Source organism: Symphalangus syndactylus, chromosome 9, assembly GCF_028878055.3.
Source record: "Symphalangus syndactylus isolate Jambi chromosome 9, NHGRI_mSymSyn1-v2.1_pri, whole genome shotgun sequence".
In the NCBI taxonomy this organism is placed as follows: domain Eukaryota; kingdom Metazoa; phylum Chordata; class Mammalia; order Primates; family Hylobatidae; genus Symphalangus; species Symphalangus syndactylus.
This window is the reverse complement of record NC_072431.2, coordinates 52,223,586-52,248,145: the sequence shown is the minus strand read 5'-3', so window position 1 is coordinate 52,248,145 and position 24,560 is coordinate 52,223,586. Positions and strand designations below refer to the sequence as shown.

Genomic DNA, 24,560 nt, shown 5'->3' with positions numbered 1-24,560 from the left:
AGTGTATGTGAGATTTAGGATTTTCTTGGCTTTTGTGTTTTAGAAAATTGGTCTTTCATTGGAAAAGGATAGGAGTAAGAGGTTTATTATTATAATATGCCTCCTATACTAGTATTTTACTTTTAAGACTTTAGCAACTCTGTATAATGATGGTGAAAGTGTAACTTACCAGTTCTGCAAAAGTACGGTAAATACATTATTGCTACAGGCTTTAAACTCCAGAGAGAGCTTACATCTCTCTCTAAAAAGGAAGAAAAGGGGACTCAGAATCTAGCCAGATGTCCCCAAGTAGAAAACGTCGCTGGAACTCAGATGTGGATTTTCAGGACAAAGTTGGCAGAGAGCAGTTTTTGACTAGAATCAATGTAAAAGGGCAAAAGAGAGACAGCTTTTTTTAAAATGCCTTTTTTCCTTCAAAGGAAGGGGAAAAGGTATGGAAAATGGACTGTAGTTAACTATTGTAATTCAAAGCTCATCAGTAGTTTAGCCACCTTTCTTGTGTTTTGAAAAAGGGAAAGGAGGAGTCTTTTCTTGTGGTTGGGTGCAGTTCATTTGGACCAGCTCCAGCCTGCTTGGGCAGAGTGTGCGGTGGGAATAGACTGCTGTTGCATGAGCCGGTTTTGCGTGTGTGTGTTTTTAAGCCAAACCTATGTTCACCCTGATAATTGGGGAAGGCCTGGTTTGTGCAGTGCTGCAGTCTTCCTAAGTGACCTTTGGCCTTCCAAGTCCGACCTGGCCCCCTGACTTCGTCTTTGACATAAAATGAAACTTCCTAGGGGTTACTGATTTAACTTCTGAGTGAGGTTGTACTCCTTGTGAAGCTGAACTTTTCATTTGTAAAAATAGCACCTGAATAGATACCTGGTGGGTCAGACCCAATTTCTGTATTTGAGTTGGGTGAGCAGGGCCTTCCCGGATAGCGGGAGGGTTGGTGACTTGATTGGGAGGGCATGGAGGCTGAAACCCCATCCAAGCCACCATTGCCAGGCTGGGCTGCATCTGCCTGGATGTTGGAGAGCGTTTTTCTGATTTGTACAAAGGCACTGAGACCCTTTGCCCGAGACCTCGCCAGAGAAATCTGTGTGCTACCTTCTCCGTGCACACAGAAACTCCGAGATAGTTTTTGTTGTGCATAGTGGGGAAAAGAGGAATTGCCTTTGTTTCCTTGGGTTCTTGAACCTTTTTGGTTTTGTCCTTTTGGAAAGGCAAGAGTTTGATGTGGTGTAGTCAAAGGAAGTGGGGAGATGAGGACCCAGAGGAGGAATCACAGTGGGGGAGCCGGGAGGAAGGAAAGTGGAGAGTTTATTCAAGTCACATTTTCCCTCTAGGTAGATTCCAGTCCACCACTGCCACTCGTTCAGATGAACCCACACTTCTGAAAGCTCTGTTTGAGACCCATCTCCAGTTAGGATTTTAGCAAGCCTCACTTTTCCTAACTATCTCTTTTCTTTTGGCCTCTGCTAACCTTCCCTCTCCACATCACGTAGTTGGAACTTACATTGCTGTGGTTGCTAGTTAACTTTTTAAAAACTTATTTTGAAATAAGTATAGGTTCACAGGAGGTTGCAAAGATAGTACAGAGAGGCATGCAGTTTTCCCAGTAGTTATGACACACATAATTTCAGCATGCTGTTGAAGTCAGGAGACGGGCTTTGGGACAGTGTGTATGTGGTTCTGCACCCTTTCCTCACCTGTGTAGGTTTCTGTAACCACCACCACAGTCCAGACCACAAAGATCTCCTCGTGTTGCCCCTTTCTAGACACTTCTCCCCGTCTTTCCCATTACTAACCCCTGGCAACCATGAATCTCTTGTCCATCTCTGTAATCTTGTCACTTCAAGAATATTATTAAACAGAAACGCATAGTGCGTGTTCTTTTGAGACTGACTTTTAACATAATGTCCTAGAGCTTCATCCAAGTTGTTGCATTTCCATAGTGAATTCCCGTTTATTGCTGGGTAATGGTCCATGGTATGGTGCACCACAGCTTGCTTCCAGTTTGGGTCTATGATGAACAGAGCTGCTGTGAACATTACAGGGTTTTGTGTGGACTCAGCTTTCATATTTCTGAGATAAATACCCAAGTACAGCTGCTAGGCTGTATGGGAGTTGCATTTTTAGTAGTTATAAATCCACCCAACTGTTTTCTAGTTTGTACCATTTGACATTCCCACTAGCGGTGTATGAGAGGTCCGAGGTCTCTGCATCCTCACCTCCACTTGGTGTTGTCCCTGGTTTTCTTGGTTTGTTTGTTTTTTAGCTGCTTTAACAGGTGTATAGCAGTATCTTACTGAGGTCTCGATCTGCTTTTTCCTGATGTCCGGTGAACTTGAACATCTTTTTCACTTGTGTATTTGCTGCCTGTGTATGTTCTCCAGTGAAATATCTCATCATGTCTTTTGCCCATTTTCTTTAAAAAAAATTTTTTTTCTCTTCATTCATTTCATTCTGTGACCTGCTGAATTTTGCCCATTTTCTAACTGGATTGTTTGCTTTTTAAACTGTTGAGTATGTATGTATGTATCTCAGGATCTTGCTCTGTCACCCAGGCTGGAGTGCAGTGGCACTGTCATAGCTCTCTGTAACCTCAAACTCTTGGGCTCAAGCGATCTTTGTGCCTTAGCCTCCCGAGTAGCTGGAACTATCAGCGTGCACCACCATGCCTGCCTAATTTGTTTAATATTTTTGTGGAGACGAGGTTTCACTATGTTGCCCAGGCTGGTCTCGAACTTCTGGCCCCAAGTGATCCTCTCCCCTCAGCCTCACAAAGTGTTGAGATTACAGGCGTGAGCTACTGTGCACGGCCTAACTGTTGAGTTTTGAATGTCCTTGTATATCCTAAATGAGTCCTTTGTCAGATATGGCAGATATGTGGTTGGCAAATATTTTCTCCCAGTTCATAGCTTCTTTTCAGCCTTTTAAGAGGGTCTTTGGCAGAGCAAAATATTTTAGTTTTCATAAAGTTCAATTTATTGATAATTTTTCTCGTATGAATCATGTATTTGGAGTCATATCTAAGAACTTTTCACCACACCCTACATCCTGAACATATTCTCCTATGTTATATATAGTTTTACATTTTGATTTGATTTTGTATAAGCCGCGAGGTTTAGGTCAAGGTTATTCCCCCCCCCACGCCCCCCCCACCCCCCGATTTTCTTTGCCTATGGAAGTCCAATTCCTCCAACAGCATTTGTTGAAAAGACCAGGCTTCCTCTTTTTAATGGCTTTTGCACCTTTACAAAAATCACTTAGCTGTATCAGGGGCTATCCATGGGTTCTCTGTTATGTTCGATTGATCTGTGGGTCTGTCACCTCACCAATACCACACAGTCTTGATTATCATAGCTATATAGTAAGTCTTAAAATCAGATAGACTGATTGTTCCCACTTTTCTTTTTCAGAGTTGCTAATTTAATGCTTTCAGAGTTGCTAATGTAATGCTTTTTCATATAAATTTTCAAATAATCATATTTATATCTACAAAAGATCCTGCTGGGATTTTATGGAAATTGTGCTAAACCTGTTTATTAATTTAAGGATATTGATACCGTGTTGAATCTTCTAATTGGTGACTGTGGTGTATCTATTAGATTTTGAAAATTTCTTTCATCAACATTTTGCAGCTTTCAGCACATAAGTCTACACATATTTTGTTACATTTATACCTATTTCATTTTTTTAGTGATTGTTAGTAGTACATTTTTCATTTCACTTTCCACATGTTCATTGCTAGTATATAGAAAGACAATCGAATTTTGTGTGTTGACATTATATCCTGCAACTGTTCTGGATTCATTTGTTTAGGAGTTTTTTTTTGGTAGATTACTTTGGGATTTTCTACATAAATCATCTTTTTATCTGCAGATAGGTTTAGTTGTGTGTTTTCTTTTTTTTTCTGTCTAATTTGTTTCTTTTTTCCCCCTGCTTTTCCTGAGCTGTGTGATCTTTTATTTCATTTTCCTACTTATCGCACTGGCTAGAACTTCTAGAACCATGTTGAATAGCAGTAGCAGAAGTAGGCATCTTTATCTTTTCCTAGTGTTGGAGGGAAAGCACCCAGTCTTTCATATTAATTATGAGGTTAGCTGTATGTTTTTTTGTCAGTGTTCTTTATCAAGTTGAAGAATTTCTCTATTCCTAGTTTGCTAAGGTTTTTTAAAATCATGAGTGGGTGGTAAGTATTTTTTTTATCCATATATTTGTCTTTCTAGCCAGATTCTGAGTTTCTGGGGGTCAGATACTGCTTCTTAAAGTTTGTTTCCCCCACATTGAACAAATGTTTGTGGATTGGTAGAACTAGGCATGGTCTCCAACGGCAGACAGACAAGGTCCTGAGGGGGAAATTTAGGGAACATCTCTAACCAGACCATCCTGGTCAGCTGGGTCTGGAGGAGACGTTCAACTACTCTTTTTTGTGTGTGTGTGTGTGTTTTGTTTTGTTTTTTGTTTGTTTGAGACGGAGTCTCGCTCTATCGCCCAGGCTGGAGTGCAGTGGCGCAGTCTCGGCTCACTGCAAGCTCCGCCTCCCGGGTTCACGCCATTCTCCTGCCTCAGCCTCTCCGAGTAGCTGGGACTACAGGCGCCTGCCACCACGCCCGGCTAAGTTTTTGTATTTTTTTAGTAGAGACGGGATTTCAGCGTGGTCTCGATCTCCTGACCTCATGATCCGCCTGCCTTGGCCTCCCAAAGTGCTGGGATTACAAGCGTGAGCCACCGCGCCCGGCCTCAACTACTCTTTAGTCATCATTACATCTGACTCAGTGGTTCGAGGCAGAAGCGGAAGTTACAGGCACCAAATTGATGCTGCAGGAGAGAGATGAAGGAGGCAGAATGGATTCATCTACTCTGCCCTGGGAGTCAGAAATGAAGATTTTTAGGATAAGTACCAACTAAAAATCATTGAGTTGTACACTTTAAATTGATGAGTTCTATGGTACATGGATTATAGCACAGTAAAACTGTTATTAAAGAAAAAAAAAGGCCGGACGCAGTGGCTCACACCTGTAATTGCTAGTGCTTTGGAAGGCTAAGGCCAGAGGATCAGTTGAGCCCAGGAGTTTGAGACTAGCCTGGGCAATATAGTGAGACCCTGACTCTACAAAAATCTTAAAATTAGCCGGGCATAATGAGGCATGCTGTGGTCCCAGCTCCTTGAGAGGCTGCGGGCAAGGATCACTTGAGCCCAGAAGGTCGAGATTGCAGTGAGCCATGTTCATGCCACTGCACTCCAGCTTGGGTGACAGAGCAAGACCCTGTCTCCAAAAAAGGAACATAGATAAGTGCCTAGTGAGCAGGTGACCCTGGTTTTCTCTGTCCTGGAGGATGGGATGCTGCTCTCAGCTGGCCTGAGTCCCCCAGATTGCTCTGAGATGAGAAGGCTTTTCCAGATGGACAGATGTGCACTTGATCGCCTTCTCAGGGCCCTTGACCACTCTGCACATCCCCAGTGCAGACCATACCAGAGAGTATGCAGTGGGCCCCTGGGAAGAACACAGAAGCTCTCATAGACACTGCCTTGCTGATTTCGAAACATTAGTCTAAGAATGGTGAAATAGACCTCCTAACTGCTCAGAGGGTGCTGTTTTTGCTGAGAGAATATTTTCCAAAGGCTGGCTGCATTCCCTAATACTATTTTAGTTTAGGTTATTTCTTCATCCCTTTGACCCTGTTGATGAGGTAAGAAGAGGCAGAACAATATTAACTTTATTTTTAACAATGAGGAAATAAGCAAAAGAATGAAAATTAGTTTCTCATCACAAACAATGGTGACGTTAAATCTAGAACATGATCCCCTGGCGCCCGTTTTGGTGGGCGGGCTACTTGGCTTGTCGTATTTTAGTCTTTTCCTGTCTCATGACTGCTGACTGCCTGGATTTGTATGTTTTCCCACCCGTTTTAAGCTGGAAGAAGCAGTTGTATCTTCTGGAATCGAGGAGCTGCCAGATTTCAGTGATGATGACAATAGTAGTGCTGGTAGTACTCTTGACAGTACAGTCATCCCCCGTTATCCACAGCCAGCCGCCAACGGAAAATAGGCGCGGACAGTGGTACCACATTTGAGAGACAGAAGGAGAGACCACATTTACTTAACTTTCATGACAGTATATTGTTATAATTGTTGTATTTTATTATTAACTTTTTTTTTTTTTTGAGACGGAGTCTTGCTCTGTCGCCCAGGCTGGAGTGCAGTGGCACAATCTTGGCTCACTGCAAGCTCCGCCTCCCGGGTTCACGCCATTCTCCTGCCTCAGCCTCTCCGAGTAGCTGGGACTACAGGCGCCCGCCACCACGCCCGGCTAATTTTTTTTTGTATTTTTAGTAGAGACGGGGTTTCATCGTGGTCCTGATCTCCTGACCTCGTGATCCTCCTGCCTCGGCCTCCCAAAGTGCTGGGATTACAAGTGTGAGCCACCGTGCCTGGCCGTATTTTATTATTAACTATTATTGTTAATCTCTTACTGTGCCTAATTCATAAATTAAACTTTAAAAACAGTACAGGTAGGGCTTGGTACCGTTCAAGGTTTCAGACATCCACTGAGGGTCTTGGAACTTATGCTGCGGATAAGGGGTGGGGGCTACTATAGTTGTTGTTAAAACATTGTTTTTTTGGTGGGGAGGCTGAAGCGGGCGGATCAGCTGAGGTCAGGAGTTCGAGACCAGCCTGGACAACATGGTGGAACCCTGTCTCTACTAAAAATACAAAAATTAGCCGTGCATGGTGGTCTGTAATCTCAGTAATCCCAGTGCTTTGGGAGGCCGAGGCGGGCGGATCACGAGGTCAGGAGATCGAGACCATCCTGGCTAACACGGTGAAACCCTGTCTCTACTAAAAATACAAAAAAATTAGCCGGACGTGTTGGCAGGCGCCTGTAGTCCCAGCTACTCAGGAGGCTGAGGCAGAATGGCGTGAACCCGGGAGGCGGAGTTTGCAGTGAGCCGAGATCGCGCCACTGCACTCCAGCCTGGGGGACAGAGCAAGACTCTGTCTCAAAAAAAAAAAAAAAAAAAAAAAATAGCCAGGCGTGGTGGCAGGTGCCTGTAATCCTAGCTACTTAGGAGGCTGAGGCGGGAGAATTGCTTGAACCTGGGAGGTGGAGGTTGCAGTGAGCCGAGATCACTCCATTGCACTTCAGGCCTGGGCAAAAAAGAGTGAAACTCCATTTACAAAAAAAAAAAAAAAAAGTTGGTTTTTTACTGATACACTTCATTTTCCAGTGAAATTTTCTGAATTTGTTGCCACCTCCTCCCCGCTCAGTTGTCTCTTTTCCAGTAGCTTTGCAAATGAATGATAGCAGAAGGCAGACTTCTTTCTATGGTGCTTATGTACATCTGTTTTCTTTTTTTTCTTCTTTTCTTTTTTTTTTTTGAAACAGGGTCTTGCTCTGTTGCCCAGGCTAGAATATAGTGCGGCAATCATAGATAATTGTAGCCTTGACCTCCTGGGCTCAAGCAATCCTCCCCGCTCAGCTGAGACAACAGGTGTGCCACCACCAAGCCCAGCTGTTTTTAATTTAATTTAATTTTTGGTAGAAGCAGGGTCTTGCTCTGTTTCCCAGGCTGGTCTCAAACTCCTGTGTTCAAGCAGTCCTCCCTCTTTGGCCTCCCAAAGGGGAGGCTCACAATGTGAGCCACTACCCTCGGCCATGTGCGTCTATCTCGGTGAGGTTATGTTCCTAGGAGTTAAGACATTTCATGTCACAACAAACAAACCAGGAGACAGACTCTGGCTGCACATTTGAGAGCTTGTGAGTTTTCTGCATTATAACAATTGATGCCCATTTTGAGGTTTTCTAGTGTGGTTTAGTCTTTGGAACGCAATTAAATCCTCTCTCATTTCTTTTATTTTCTAGGGCTCAAGGGTTCTTGTTGATGCACGAGATAAGCTTGGCATTCCTTGGCAGTATTCTGAAAATGAGAAGCATGGGATGTTCCTGATGGCCTTTGAGAACAAGGCGGGGCTGCCTGTGGAGCCGGCCACCTTCCAGCTGTACGTCCCGGCCCTGAGTGCACTCTGGAGGGATTCTGGCATCAGGGAGGCTTTCAGCCGGAGGAGCGAGTTTCAGCTGGTGAGTGAGTAAGCCTTCTTTTTTTTTTTTTTTTTTTTTTTTTTTTTTTTTTTTTTTTTTTTGAGACGGAGTCTCGCTCTGTCGCCCAGGCTGGAGTGCAGTGGCACAATCTCGGCTCACTGCAAGCTTCGCCTCCTGGGTTCACGCCATTCTCCTGCCTCAGCCTCTCCGAGTAGCTGGGACTACAGGCGCCCGCCACCACGCCCGGCTAATTTTTTTGTATTTTTAGTAGAGACGGGGTTTCACCGTGGTCTCGATCTCCTGACCTTGTGACCCGCCCGCCTCGGCCTCCCAAAGTGCTGGGATTACAAGCGTGAGCCACCGCGCCCGGCCGAGTAAGCCTTCTTTCTGGGCACCTGATAGTGTGTTTTTTTACACGACTATTTTGGACCGTTAGTTGAATTTCCTTAAAACCTGTGTAACAGTCCAAGCAAGCTCTAAATCACTGTAAGTTGTAATGATCAACAACCAAAACACAGGACGGAGGCAAGTGCTATATAAAAGGCTCAAGCGGGTAAGGAGCAAGAGCCACTCAGGCAAGATCAATAGCTTTCTTCTGGGAATACAGAGGGTTCTTCGAATCTTCAGGATTGGCACAACCCAAGGAATTTAGTTTTTCTTAGAGATCTTGTTCATAGTAGGAAATAACACCCCCCCACAACAGCTTCCCAGGTTTGGACCTGTGGGTATGGGCACATTACGAAGGCCTTCGGATCAGCACCTCGGAAGCAAATCCAACTCCTCCCAGTTGTTCCCTTCAGATTTGTTCCTTTCGTTTTAAGGTCTGAAAACTTCACAAAGCCCAGTTATTTAGACTCATTTAGGGTCTGAATCTATAACCAGAAAATTTGGGGGGGTTTTGCCTGTTTGCCTTTTGTTTTTTTTCTACCTTTCAACATTAACCGTATATAAAGTAAAATGTACAATTTTTCTGATAACCAGCATAAATGTGCACAGCTGATATTAATACACACCCAGGGTATCCAGAAATGCCTCTGGCTCTCACAGCCCTTTGCCCCCTGAGCACCCAGAGTCAAGTTGAAGTCATGAATCCTTTGCCCTTCTTATGATTTTGCCATAATACCCATTTATGATTTGTAAACACGACAGTCTTGAGTTTTACTGATTCTTAACCTTCATATAAGTCATTTCTTAGTGTATAGTATATATGCTTCTATGACTTACCTTTTTCACTCCACATGTTGGAATTTCGTCAGGCGAGGCACATAGCTGCGGTTCTTTCCTTTTCACTGCTGTCTGATGCTCCATTGTGGAAAGATAGTAGGATCCATTCCTTCTTTCATTGAGGTACTTTTGAATTGTTTTTCATATTTTGCTATTGGAAATGTCTTTTTTTTTCTTTTTTTTTTTTTTTTTTTTTTTTTTTTTTTTTTTTTTGAGGTGGAGTCTTGCTCTGTCGCCCAGGCTGGAGTGCAGTGGCGCCAACTCAGCTCACTGCAACCTCCACCTCCGGATTCAAGTGATTCTCCCACCTCAGCCTCCCGAGTAGCAAGGACTGTAGGCACCCACCACCACACCAGCTAATTTTTATATTTTAGTAGAGATGGAGTTTTACCATGTTGGCCAGGCTGGTCTCGAACTCCTGGCCTCAGGTGATCCACCCATCTCAGCCTCCCAAAGTGCTGGGATTTCAGGCATGAGCCACCATGCCCCACCCTATTCATATCTTTTACCCATCTTTTTCCTGCAGAGTAATTTTTATTTTTCTCATTCATCTGAGAGGTGCTATATAGCCTGCTAATAGTCCCCTCAGTTCAATTTCCTTATATTCTTCCCCCAAGTCCCCCAATGTTAACATCTTAACCACAATACAACTATTAAAACTAAGAAGTTGACATCGGTATGAAAGCATCAATTAACTGTAGACCTTGTCTGAATGTGACCAATCTTTCCTCTCGCGCTCCTGTCTGCTGGGTCCTGGCCTGGAATCCCCCATTGTGTTTAGTCATTGTGTCCCCTTGGTCTCCTGCAGTCCATGATAGCTCCTTGATGTTTCCTTGTCTTTCATGACCTTGACATGTCCAGAGCACTGGCCAGGTATTGTGTAGAATATTCCTGTTTGGGTTTGTCTGGTATTTTCTCGTCATTAGGATGAGGGAATGCATTTTTTTTGGCACAGAAACCGCAGGCGTTCCATTGAGCCCTGCTCAGATCATCTGATCAGGAAGTGCGTGATATTGTCCAGTGGCTGGTGCTGCAAGCCTGGGTCACTTGGTTGAGGCACTGCTGGCCACCTTTCTCCACTGGGAAGTCAGTATTTTCTCTGTGTTGTTAACACGTATCTTAGGGAGATACATTGAGACCCTGCAAATAGCCTGTTTCTCCTCAGGCTTTTGCCTGTAAATGTTACTGTCCTCCAGGGCATCTTAAGGATGACATTTTTACTAGCCCCTTTCCATCTGCACATTCCTTCTCAAGTTAACTTTAACAGTTAAGGTAAAAGAATCAAAAGAAAGTGGAAGATATGGTTGCAATAGAAAGGAAATTTTAATCTCCTAAAGAGCAGGGGTGGAAGAAACAATTGGGGAATACTTGTCAATATCTCAGCGTGAAATTGAGGTTTACACCTTTTCCCCATAAACTCACACAGTCTGGGAAAGAAGTTTCTCATTCATTTAGAACTTGGATGGAAATTGAGGATTTTCCAAAGAAGGAAACAGAAGCATCCGGGGCTGATCATATTGAGTGAGGCTGTCTAGGATTCGGCGTGGTGCAACAGCTTTGACAGGCTTCTGTCTTTGCCCTGTTCCGTCGGTGCAGGGTGTCAGTGCTGGAAGGGACCTCCCAATTTAGGAAGTCAAGCCCTTGTATTGTCACGACGTGGAAGTAAGCTCATACCAGTTATGGTGTGCCTGAGGCCACATCATCTTGGTAATCACTGTGAGAAATTTGGGCCTGAAAGCCCAGTCTGCTTGTTTCTCCCTTTCTTCACTCATTCATTCATTCATTCTGCATTCATGGATCACCTACTGTGTGAGACACAGTGCTACATGCTGGGGATATAGCAGTGAAGAAGACCAAACATGAGCCTGTCCCCAGCGAGTGAGCTTTTAATCTAGACGTGCGCTTGGCGAGTGATTAGGGTAAGGTGGCCACAGGTGGGTCAGTCATCCCTTTGGTTTGATCTTATGCTTCAGACCATGAGACTTCGTGAAGATACAGAAAATATACTGTTGTAGGCAGTAATACATTTGTAAAGTCTGTAATAACCAAATGCAGAGATAATGATGTGAAATTCTTGTTTATTGGGTGGTGGGTGCATGACTGTTATTCCTATACTTTATAGATTTGCGCTTCTTTTTATTCTTCAAAAAAAATGATGGAGCATTTTACTAAAATAGCTAGATAGTAGGACCCTAATAGTCATTGTTATCAAAATACACAATTACAGCAAACCTGAAAGAACATACCCATCTGAATTCACCATTACCAGGGCTCCCTCCCCCACCCCTGCAGTAGACTCAGGGCTCCCCTCCCCAATCCCTGCAGTAGACCCAGGGCTCCCCTCCCCTACCCCTGCAGTAGACCCTTGTTTCTCTTCCAGTCTTTTCCTGAGTGTCAAAGCTTTTCTAGGGTGATGCTTCATCACCTTGTTTTTTGCTTTTCTTTCTTCCCCAGCTGACAGCATTTGACAGTCTGCTGTGAAGAGCTGCAGCTGCTTTGAGAATTGCTGTCAGCCAGGTACTAGGCGCCTCCCTGTTCCCTCTGCCGTCTTGCTTTTTCCTGCCATTCCAGTCAGAGATAGAAACAAAAAGAGGAGGAAAAAAGGCTGTGTCTGGTGATTACCTTGTGACGGCCCTTTCTCCTCTGAGAGGAGCAGGGTGGGCCGGAATGGGGGTTGGAAATCTTCCCTTTCCATAGAGGAGGCAGCCTGGCCGCCTTCCCCACTGGCCCCTTGCCGTGCATGGCCATTGCTGTCCACTGCTGGTCACAGACAGCAGATATCCCATGAGCATCACTTCTGTGGCTCAGTTAAAAGGAAGATGATCTCGCCATGTTAGACCTTATCTTCCAAAACACAGTTAAGTAAGACATAGCAGGATGCTCAGCAGAAAGGCTTTGGTCATCGGTATAACTAATATAAATATTATCTTCTTGTCTGTCCTCTTTTTTAATAAAATAAAATTTAGCATTTTTAAAATATAGCTTGCTCATTAACTAATGTGCTTATAATATAGTATGTGGATGATACTGCCATGAATTATCTGCTTTTGAGTATACCATTTATTTCTTTACCTTTTTTTTTTTTTTTTTTTAAGAGACAGTCTTGCTCTGTCTTCCAGGCTAGAGTACACTAGTGTGGTCATAGCTCACTGCAGCCTGGAACTCCTGGGCTCAGGCAAACCACCCACCTCAGCCTCCTGAGTAGTTGGGATCACAGGCGTGTGCCACCACACCTGGCTAATTTTTACTTTTTCTTTTTCATAGCATTGAGGTCTTACTATGTTGCCCAGGCTAGTCTCAAACTCCTGGGCTCTAGCAATCCTCCTGCCTTGGGCTCCCAAAGTGCTGGGATTACAGGTGCATGCCACCAGGCCCAGCCTTGGTGTACCTTTGCATTTTAGGATCTAGATAATTAGAATGATACGACATAGATATATCAGTGTCTTTGGTGTGTGGCTCCTGACCTCAGTGTGACCTAGATTTGTATGTCATAGTCCTTGTGTGCCATGGAGGGTATTCTTTCAGTGAGTCCTTTCTGTGTGCCAGGCCCTGTGCTGAAGTCAGGTCTCATTTCCTCACATAGCCGGTAGGACAGACAGACATGCAAGCAAATAATTATTATAAATGTGGTAAGAAATATAATTGAGGCTAGACAAGGTGTTGCACACCTGTAGTTCCAGCTATTCGGTGGCTGAGGTAGGAGGTTCGCTTGAGTCCAGGAGTTCAAGGCTATAGTGAGCTGAGATCACGCCACTGCACTGATTACAGCCTGGGCAACAAAGCGAGACCCTGTCTCAAAAAACATATAATTGAAAAATAATCAGGCTGTGTTAAGCATAAAGGAAAAAAGTAGACAATTCTATCCGGCAGGAGGAGGTCAGAGGTGCTTTGGAGGAGACTTTTCTAAAGGCAGGTAGGGTGACCCAGGAGACAGTGAGGAGTGAGGTGGCAGAGGGAGCAGACAGAGGCAGGGACTGGGAAAGCAGCCGGCAGGGCGGAAGCTTGCTCAGCCAGGGGGCTGCCCTGCAGAGTCGAGCAGGCTTTAGGCAAGAAGAGTATGCATGCATGTGGATGCAAGCACAGAAATCCCAGCACAAACTAGTTTAACCAAAGGTGCTTTGTGAGCCAAAAACTGACACGGGCGGGAGCTTTATGTGCAGTGTGAGCTATTTCTCTGCCCTTTCCTGGGCTTCTCTGTGCTGGTTCCTTTTTGGCCTGGCTGCCTCTGTGGCTGCAAAATGATGGCAGCAGAGTGAGGCCTCACGTGCACCATCACCACCAGGAGCAAGGAAGGGACCTGGCACGTGGCCAGGGAGATGCTGTGCATGGTCGGTTTAGGCATGGATGAACTCTGCATCCCTGTCCTCACCACTGGAGAAGTAGGGGCTGCCTAACTGGAGCAGTGGGTGGGATGTTGCCACCCGGTCTGTGTGCTATAAGGTGGGTGCAGGCGGGTCTCAGAGGTCACAGCGTTCTCTGCGGCCACATATACCAAGCAGTTTGAACTCACCTATGGGGAGTGAGGCACCACTGAGGTGTCAGAGCAGTAAATCACAGATCTGAGTTGTTGTTTTTCCAGAAATCACTGTGACTCATGTAAAAGATGCCTGAAGGGGTCCGGGCACGGTGGCTCACGCCTGTAATCGGAGCACTTTGGGAGGCCAAGGCAGGTGGATCACTTGAGGTTGGTTCAAGATCACCCTGGCCAACATGGCAAAACCCCGCCTCTACTAAAAATACAAAAATTAGCCATGCATGGTGGTGGGGCGCCTGTAATCCCAGCCACTCTGGAGGCTGAGGCAGGAGAATCGCTTGAGCCCAGGGGTGGAGGTTGCAGTGAGCAGAGATCACTCCACTGCATTCCAGCCCGTGCAACGTGTGTGTGCAACAAGACCCTGTCAAAAAAAAAAAGGTGGGGGGGAGGTAAGATGGGGCAAGGCCGGCTGAGCTCTCCTGGGCTCCATAGAGAGGCAGTGTGGTCATAGCAGGGCAGAGGTGGTCTTGGTCCTTACTCTCATGTCCTACTGTTCATCACCCCATCTGCTGCTTTCCTGGCTGCACAGCTCTTTGCTTCCTACCTGGTTAATATCCTCACTATCTAACTTTCCTCCAAACATGGCCTGTGAGCAGGCCAGTAGCATCTTTAGGTACAGAATTGCCTGAATAAGTGGAACTACTTATTGTTTTTCATGACTTACTTTTGAAATTGTGGCCAGTCAATTAAATGTAGTAACTAAGTTGTGAATACAAGTTGTGTCTTTTCTTGCTTGGTCCAGAGCTCTCCCGGTGTCCAGGTGTGCGCTCCTGTCCTCAGCTGCGTTCCAGCCAGACTGAGGAGGGTGGGGAGGGAGAGCTCCCCTCTTCTTTTAGAGTGACTTCCTAGAAGTGCCATCCAACACATCCTCAGAAGTCTCCTGAATGGGAACACAGTTACCTGGCCACAGCGACAAGGCAGGCTGTGCGGTGTGGACTCACAGCCAGCAAATTATCCCGGGGAGGAGCTGTGGAGCGGGGTGTGGACTCACAGCCAGCAAATTATCCTGGGGAGGAGCTGTGGAGCGGCCTGGGGGAGCCTGGATGGATCTGTGGGGTGGCCATGGGAGCAGCTTCCACATATTCTTGGCTCTCTGGTTTTGCTGGCATTTGTTTTTTTTTGAGACAGTCTCGCCCTGTTGCCCAGGCTGGAGTGCAGTGGCACAATCTCAGCTCACTGCAACCTCTGCCTCCTGGGTTCAAGCGATTCTCCCTCAGCCTCCCCCAGGCAGCTGGGATTACAGGCACCTGCCACCATGCCCGGCTAATTTTTTGTATTAGTAGAGATAGGGTTTCACTACATTGGCCATGCTGGTCTCGAACTCTTGACCTCAGGTGATCCTCCCGCCTCGGCCTCCAAAGCGCTGGGATTCCAGGCGTGAGCCATGGTCCCCGGCCCTGGCATTTGTTTTCCCTCTGCCATGGTAACAGAGTTGAGAAGATGACCACAAATCTGGACTACATTTTCTGCCTTCTTGTGGTTTAGCATAGCCATGGGACTGAGTGCTAGGCCTTGCTCTAGGGGCGAAATGACACTTACCCCCAGCCTCTCTCCCTTCCTGATGCCTGGCCAGTGTCAAGAATCTGAGTGGTCAGCGTGGACCCACAACGGAAGCGGCCTTCAGCCTGTCTTGTTTAAGCCTCAGTGTCTTGGCTTTAGCTCTCACCAACGTAGCTTCCCAGAGTGGCATTTCCCGGAAAGCTCAGAAGACGGTGGGTGCCTGGGGGAAGGGAGAAGAGTGTTCTAGCTAGAAGAATGGCAAGCACAGAGGCCCCTAGGCGGGAGCAGGCTTCGTGCTCCAGAGTGCAGCAGGGAGGCTGACGGGAGGTGGGCCAGAGCGGTGGGTGACAGATGACAGTTCGTGGTGCCTGTGGAGGGGCCCTTGAGGGCTGCCAGAAGGACTTAGGAATTGGCCAGAGGCGTGCTGTGGTTTGACTTACACTTAAATAGGATTGCGTTGGCAGCCATGTTGATAATAAAAGTGAGGGTCCCATGGAGGCTCTTGAAGTAATGTAGGTGATGGTGACGGAGGCGGTGAGCTGCGGTCAGTTTCCAGACACCCTAGAACTGGGAGGGATTCACAAGCCACCTCGCCTATTGCTCGTGCAGCTTCAGGATTTGCTGGTATGTCCGCCCTGAGGAAGAGCGAGCCCCAGGGTTGTTGTGTTCTGTGGATTTGGGGTGCTTACTGGGGAGCCCATCACTTGTCTTTGTGAGTACGCCCAGGCTGCCTCTGTGTGTTTGGACCCTGCCCCTGGAGGGCAGAGCACACAGAGCTGAATCCCGTGTTCATGGTCACTCACAGTGGCATCTGGTGTCTTCCTTGCCGGGGGCTTTGCTCTCTGCCAGGAGGCATGTTTCAGACCCAGAGTCCCCAGTCTCCCCATGAAGGCCATCACCCCTCATTCCTTCAGGTCTCGAGATGGGCATGCTGGGTTGGGGATGCCCAGAGTTGCCATCTTGAATGGGGCAGGGAGAGGTTATAGCAGCTCAGAGACACCTGCCCCGGGGACAGCATCAGTCCCAGTCTGTGCTGGTCAGGGACTAGCTGACTTCTCAAGCATTCAATTAGTGTTTAATTAGCGAAAACTAAACTCAGCAAATCGCACCAGCCCCTACTAGGTGCATGAGAGGATTTTCCCCATACCTCAGCTATATGGCTTTAGACTTCTATATGCTTAGTCTTCCATAGATAGACAGAGATATGTTTATATGTTTAGTTTTCTGTAAGTTTTGCCAGCTTGGTAAGTCGAACTTTTCATAATCATTGGTTCTTTTCATATGTTTATTGGCCATTTACATTTATTCTCTTCTTAGTTGGCTATTGACATTCTTTGCTGCTTTATTTTTCTTTTGATTCATACCAGTCTATCGCCAGGTGCCCGTTTTTTCCAACTCCCTTTCTTTTTTTCAATTTTTCATTTTGAACTAATTACAGATTCACAGGAAGTTACACAGATAGTCCTTGTGTGTGTCACCTGGTCCCCCCCAATGGTGACATCTTACAGGATTATAGCATGGGATGAAAACCAGGAGACAGGCATTGGTGAGCGTGTGCATGTAGTTCTGTGTCACTTTATTACATGTGTAACATCACAGTCGAAATACAGAACCATTTCCCACCACAGCCTCCCTCATGCTGCCCCTTTCCAGTGTACCTTCTTTTTAAACGGAATCTCTCTCTGTCACCCAGGCTGGAGTGCAGTGGTGCGATCTCAGCTCACTGCAGCCTTCACCTCCTGAGTTCAAGTGATTCTCCTGCCTCAGCCTCCCGAGTAGCTGGGATTACAGGCGTCCTCCACCACACATGGCTAATTTTTTTAATTTATTTTTTATTTTTTGTATTTTTAGTAGAGACGGGGTTTCGCCATGTTGGCCAGGCTGGTCTTGAACTCCTGAACTCGGGTGATCCACCCACCTCAGTCTCCCAAAGTGCTGGGATTACAGGCATGAGCCATTGTACCTTTTTATTTCTGAGTAGTATTCCCTGGTATGGAGGTAACACAGCTTGTTTATCTGAAAAATGTGTGCGTATATGCACAGGTACAATACACACACTTATACATGAAGACTGCATCATTTTTTACCTCCTAGGATAAGTCACAATGTCAGAAATAAGTGAATACTTTCTAGAGAAAATAGAGTTATTTCAGATATTAAGCCGTCAGAATTTACTTTCTTAGTTTTGGTTTGGTACTGTGTATATGTGTGACAGTTTTTAACCTTTCACACGAAATAACTTCCATAGTGTGATTCAGAGCTTTCTTAACTATTACAGTCAGAAGGACCTGAGAAATTCCCCTACCAAATCCTATTTGATATTGACACCATTTGAGGTCTGAGACTTGAAGAAATTTGCCTGACGTGACAAAGCTAATGAATGACCCAGACAGGCGTGAGAAGAATTTAGAGTAGCCTGGGTAGTCTCGTGCTTATTTGGGTGCTGATCCCAGCTCTGGAGCGGGTGGGACACTTGCTTTTCCTCGGGGGTGGCTCTTGCCTGAGGATACAGAAGCAGGAAGCTGAGGTATTTGCTATTCTTGGATCCTGCACTGGTGAGAAACTTAATGTGTTTCTGCCTGTGATGTTGGCCTTTCCCCTTCATTTCATTAATCATGAAGAGTATTATATACTTATAAACCTGTAACAATCTACTCCTCTAGGGGGAAAAAATGAAGTGTTAAGTATTTTAACATAGATCCTTAAGCCAGTACATAGTGGCCCGGGGTAAAAATGTGTGATGTAATAGAGTTAATAATGAAATACTTCATGTGGCAGCAAGACCAGAAACCCTAAAGGAAAATAATGATGGACTTGATTACATAAACGTTTTTAACATTTGTATGGCAAAAGTCAACATAAATTAAGAGTCAAATGACAAATTCGGGAAAATTGCAACCTATAACAAAGGTGTTTTCTGTATGCTAAAGGAGTGAGAGAGCGCTTGCGAATCAGTTCACAAGGGATGCATCCCTGGGAGAAAGCAGAGGAAAGAAGGAAGAAGGTCATCATCCATGCCACTCATTGTGGCAACACAAATTAAAGTCATGCTGAAATAGCTTTGTCAGCTAGGTTGGGAGTGATTTTAAAGAATAATGCTTTGGGCTGATTGAGTCTCAGGAAGTAGGTACTATCATACATAAAAAGTAGGAGTATACAGTGAGGAAGTTCCACAGTTTGTGTCAAAACATAAAGTGTTATTCTATCCTTTGGCAGTAATTCATCGTCCCAGGAATTCATCCTAATATAGTAATTGTAAGATTTCCAGCTTGGGTGGGCATGGTGGCTGATACTTGTAATCCCAGCCCTTTGGTAGGTGAGGCGGGCATATTGCTTGAGTCCAGAGTTCAAAACCAGCCTGGGCAACGGGGCAAAACCCCTTCTCTCCCAAAAATACAAAAAGATTATCCAGGTGTGGTGGCATGTGCCTATAGTTCCAGCTACTCGGGAAGCCGAGGTGGGAGGATCCCATGAGCCTGGGAGGTTGAGGCTGCAGCGAGCCATGATCACACCACTGCACCTCAGCCTCAGTGACAAAGCAAGACCCTGTCTCAAAATAAAAAAGTAAATGTTAAATTTTAAATTAAATAAAATGAGATAAAAATAAAATGATTTCCAGCTTCTAGTTATAGTGGACTAGTTATCTAAAGACCTGCTGAAAATAATTTAAAATGCTAGATAAAATGCTAAAAATAAATTTATTAGGCCAGGCATGGTGGCTTACGCCTGTAATTCTGGCACTTTGGGAGGCTGAGGAAGGTGGATCACTTGTAGTTAGGAGTTCGAGACCAGCCTGGCCAACGTGGTGAAACCCTGTCTCTACTAAACGTACAAAAATAAGCTGGGCATGGTGGTGGGTGCCTGTAATCCCACCTACTCGGGAGGCTGAGGCAAGAGAATTGCTTGAATCCAGGAGGCGGAAGTTGCAGTGAGCTGAGATTGCCCCACTGCACTCTAGCCTGGGGGACAGAGCAATACTTCGTCTCAAAAAATAATAATAATAATAAATAAATAAATATGTTAAAGCCTCTAAACACTGACAGGATTGTAAAGCACCACCAGGCGAAACCCTACAAAAGCCTGCTGGGAGAAGCAGAGCCTGATCTGCAGTTTCTGACAGATCTTTTCAGGGTCCCAAAGTGGAGGTGGAAATGAAGTTGGGGGATCTGATAGGAGACTGCCCTGTAATGAATGGGGACCTCAGAGGGTGAGGATGAATGGAAAGGATACGCACAAAGAGGGGACAGCAGAGAGGCAGGGCAGGAGAGGGAGGAGACAAACTAAATCCCACCCATGGGCCAGCTCCCTGGGGGACCTGTCACCCACATACCCAGCACCATGGCAGTCCAGGCAACCCCTGTGCGATGGATCTAGTTTAAAGTGACACCAAACAGATAACGTACCCAAGTGCCTGGTAGAAGCCAACTTTCTCTGGAAAGACACTTTAACCCTAAACCACGGAGATTCCCCACAGGTGGTTTCTTAGGGGCAGGGGCATCACAAAGACAGCCAGACTCCCAGGAACACAACACAGTGCCTGGAACCAGAAGCTGCAGCAGACAGTGGGGTCAGACCCACATGCTTCAGATATTGGACTCAGACACCGGTCTTTAAACAGCTGCCCTAACGTGTTTAAAGATAAAAGTTAGAAAACTGGCCACTATTTAAAGTGACATGGCATATGTTTAAAAGAACAAACTAGAAATTCTAGAATTGAACATTTAAAACTAAAAAACTCAATGGCTATGTTAGGCAACAAAGTATTAGTAAACTAAAAGAAATAATGGAAGAAAGTATCAAGAATGTAGAGCTGAGAGACAAAAAGGGAGAATATAAAAGGTCAGGAGGAAGGAGGATGGGGTCAGAAGGTGTAATGCACATTTAACACAGTCACAGGAAGAAAAGTCAGGGCAGCACCATGTTTGAAGTGATGGTGGCTGGTAAATCATATCAAACACAGTCAAGAAACCCAGTGAATCCCAAGCAAGATTAAAAAAAAAAAAAAAAAACACTATAGATATAATAAAACTGCAGGAAACCAAACACAAAGAGGAAAATCTTAAAAGTACCTACAGAAAAAGGTAGACGTGAACTTTCAAGGAGTGACAGTTTGACAGCTTTCTTCCCAAAAGCTACAGCAGGCGCCAGAAAGAGTGGAATGACATCTCAAGGCGGTGTCTACAAGAGAGCTTAACTCTCAATCTAATTGAGTTTTGTAAAATAGAAGGCAGAACAGAGACATTTCCAAACAGAGAGTTGATGGGTAGCAAATCCCCCCAACAAGAATCATAGGAACTATACTTCAAACAGGAAGAAAGTGATTTCTGATGGAAGGTTTGAAACATGTAAGAAATAATATGAAGACTAACATCTCTTTTTTCTTTTGTTTTAACTTTTGGTGTCAAAGCTAAGAATGCATTGCCAAATCCAAGGTTGTTAAAATTTACACCTACATTTTCTTTTTATGTGTAAGTTATTTTCTATTTAGGTTGTTGGTACATTTTGAGTTAATTTTTGTATATGGTTTGAGGTAGGGGTCCAAATCCATTCTTCTACATGTGGACAGTCAGTTGTTCTAGCACAATTTGTTAAATGTCTCTTCTTTCCCCATTTAATGGAATTCTTGTGGAAAATCAATTGGCCATAGATATTTGGGTTTATTTCTAGACTCCAAATTCTATTCTCTCAATCTATACATCTATGCTTATGCCAGGAACACACCACTTTGGTTACTGTAGCTTTGTAGTAAGTTTTCAAAGTGGGAACTGTGAGTCTTCAAGCTTTGTTTTCTTTTCCCTCATTGTGGTTTTGATTTGCGTTCCCTTGAGGAGTAATGATGTCAAGTTGTAGTTGTTATTGATGAAGAATAACATGGACTTGCTCTATCACAGAGATTAGCAAACTTTGGCCTGCAAGCTAAATTTCACGTAGCTTATTTTTGTATGCCCACCCATGAAGTAAGAATGTTTTTTACATTTTTCAAGGCTTGAGAAAAAAGAATATGTAGTAAAGACAGCTACATGTCTTTGGACCCACAAAGCCTGAAATATTTACCGTTTGGCCCTTTACTGGAAAAGTTTGCTAGCCCTTTCTCTAATTATCAGATATTAAGATTTATCTTTTTAAAAACTTCAATACAGTGGAGGTATTGGTGCAGAATTAGATAAGTAGAGTGGGCAAACCACATAAAGAACAATGAAATTGGACCCTACACACACACACACACACACACACACACACATTGAAATGAATTAGAGACCAAATTTGAAAGGCAAAACTATGTATCTAACGTGTACATGTGTGTGTGTGTATGTGTATATGTATATATATATACATATATATGAGAGAATCTTCATGATCTTGATGTAGGAGAGAATTTCTTAAGGAACTAAAAGTACAAATCCAAGAGGAAAAGATTAATAATTTGACTCCCATCAAATTAAGAACTTCTGTATATCCAACGATAGCACCAGCTGTGACAGTGAAGTCATTTGCTGTCTATAACCTACAAAGGTGTGAGTATCCAGAAATAGGCAATTCAGTATGAGTTACAGCTTTTAATAGGCACTTCCGAGAAGAGGAGATGATATTATGATATACTCACAGATTTGCAAAAATTAAAACGTGACAATTCCAAGAATCAGCAAGGATGTGGAATGACAGGAACTCTCATACACGGCAGTGCCGGTGGGAACACAAATTGGTTTCTCTAGTTGGGAAAACAGATGGGTATGATTTACTAAAGATATGTGTTTCCAGTGGCTCAGTAATCCCAGTCCTAGGTATGAAAAGCCATGTATGTAAATGTTCATAGCATTATATATAATTGGAAAAATCCAAATGTTCCTCAACAGTAAAATGGGTGAGTAAATTGTTTTTTTTTTTTTATTTCTGAATGCTGCAGGAAAAATGAGCAGAGGACAGCTCTCAGCAATATGATGAATCTCAGAAACATTTTGATGTTGGCCCAAAGACATCAGACACAAAAGAATACATATAGTGTGTTTACATTCATACACAAGCACATATATAGTGTGATTCCATTGAGAATTCAACCACATTGTTGAAGAGTGCATACACAGGACATAAAACTACTGGAAAGGATACCAGCATCAAGACAGTGGTTGCTTCTAGAAGACAGAGTGAGCGTTTTGATAAGGGCGCTTCTGAGGTGCTGGTTGCAGTCCATTTCTTGACCTTAGTGATTGCTATTTTATCGGTTAGTGCATGTATCTTTTATGCATTTTTCCTATATTGTGTTATAATTTACAATAATAATTTAAAAAGGAAAATCAGATCAATATGCAAAGATTATTTGCAAGGATGTTTATTGTATTGCTTATAAAAACAAAAAGGAAACAACCTAATGATTCACCAGTAGGGGTTGGTTGACTAAATTGGAGTACTGACCATGTGATCGAATATTGTCCAGCGGTTAGAAAAGCTGAGAGAGAACTCTATATATTGACATGGAAAGAAGTCCCTGACGCATCAAGTGAAAAAGCGAGTTAAGTAGCAAAATATATATCCTGTTTCTCTTTAGAAAGGAAAACAGGCATATATATATATATATATATATATACATACACACACAAATGCATAAAAAACTAGTACCTAGTATAAGTACATCCACTGAGCTACCTCAGTTGTTTTATTTGTGTTTCTTATTTTTATATATGTTTATGAAAACATTCACTTTCTAAATTATTTTTATTTTTAATCGTGGCCAAAACATCTATTATTGGCCAAGCATGCTGGCTCACTCCTGTAATCCCAGCACTTTGGGAGGCTGAGGTGGGCGGATCACATGAGGCCAGGAGTTTGAGACTAGCCTGGCCAACACAGCAGAACCCCATCTCTACTAAAAATACAAAAATTATCCAGGCGTGGTGGTACATGTCTGTAATCCAGCCACTCAGGAGGCTGCAGCATGAGAATCACTTGAACCCAGGAGGCTGAAGTTGTAGTGAGCCAAGATCACACCACTGCACTCCAACCTGGGTGACAGAGCAAGACTCTGTCTTAAAAAAATTAAAAAGCTTTTAAAAATGAAGTATTTTTATAATCAGAAAACGCCATGAGAACAATTTTAGAGTGAATTATAAAAATTAATGTGACAGGAATTTTTTTTTTTTTTTTTGAGAGTCTCACTCTTGTCTCCCAGGCTGGAGTACAGTAGTGTGATCATAGCTCACTGTAGCCCCAAACTCCCAGGTTCAAGCAGTTCTCCCACTTCAGCCTCTTGAGTAACTAGAACTACAGGTGTGCACCACCACACCCAACTTATTTATTTATTTATGAGACAGGGTCTGGCTCTGTCACCCAAGCTGGATTATAGTGGTGCAATCTTGTTTCACTGCAACCTCTGCCTCCTGGGCTCAAGCAATCCTCACCTCAGCCTCCTGAGTAGCTGGAAGACTACAGGCATGCCACCACATCAGGCTTTTTAATTTTTTGTAGAGAAACAGCATTTCGCCATGTTGCCCAGGCTGAGCTCAAACTCCTGGGCTCAAGTGATTCACCCGCCTCGGCCTCCCAGAATGCTAGTATTACAGGCAGGAGCCACCACGCCCAGCCTCAGCTAATTTATTTTTATTTTTTGTAGAGATAGTCTCACTGTGAAGCAGTCTTCTTGCCTTGGCCTCCCATAAAGTTTATGTATTATTCCTGAAAGAAGGCTTACAGTTGAAATAATTCTGGTTAAATATTACGTACCATTAATCTGAAAGTTTCAAAGGGTGGTAGTATCAACCCCATTCCCCATCCACTTTTACCAGATTTCAACAGATTTAATCAGCTTCCACAAGAACTGAGTAAAGCCCAGGGAGTGAGAAGAGCCCTGGACTCTCACCATTTTTGCTACATATTATTGAAGCTTCAGTCCTTAGCTATCAAGGAAGGCGGTATTAATACCCTCCTTTTAGACTGACTCTGAGAGATGTGAAAACATCTAGCACCATGCTTAGCAAGTAGTATTTGTTTACCTACCTGGCTCCCTGATTTAAAATTTCTTTTGTGCTCAGCAGTGGGCTATCAGCTATGGCAGGAGCGATTTTCTTCCATTCATCTCCCTGAGAGCCAGGGGTCTGAACTCCTGAAGTGGGGGCCTGTATTATCCACCTTGTGGAGAGATGATCAGAATTTAGCCTCCAACCCTATGTAAGTAGGGAGCTGTTGGTGTGAGTGTCATGGAAGAAATTAGACTTTAACTTGGGTGGTTTTGAATGAAAGATGAAATTCTCAAAAGAGATAGGAGGGAGGTAGCACAGATG

At 44.2% G+C, this 24,560-nt stretch overlaps 1 protein-coding gene across 3 annotated transcripts in view; it reads left to right on the top strand.

Moving 5' to 3' along the window:
- The window catches only part of GNA12 (G protein subunit alpha 12), a 143,851-nt gene that overhangs the window by 69,123 nt on the left and 50,168 nt on the right, over positions 1 to 24,560 (top strand). For all 3 annotated transcript variants that reach the window (XM_055292192.2, XM_055292190.2, XM_055292189.2), the window contains exon 2: positions 7,854 to 8,069. In XM_055292192.2, coding sequence (XP_055148167.1) covers positions 7,854 to 8,069 — 216 coding nt within the window. The remainder of the gene's footprint in view (positions 1 to 7,853; positions 8,070 to 24,560) is intronic.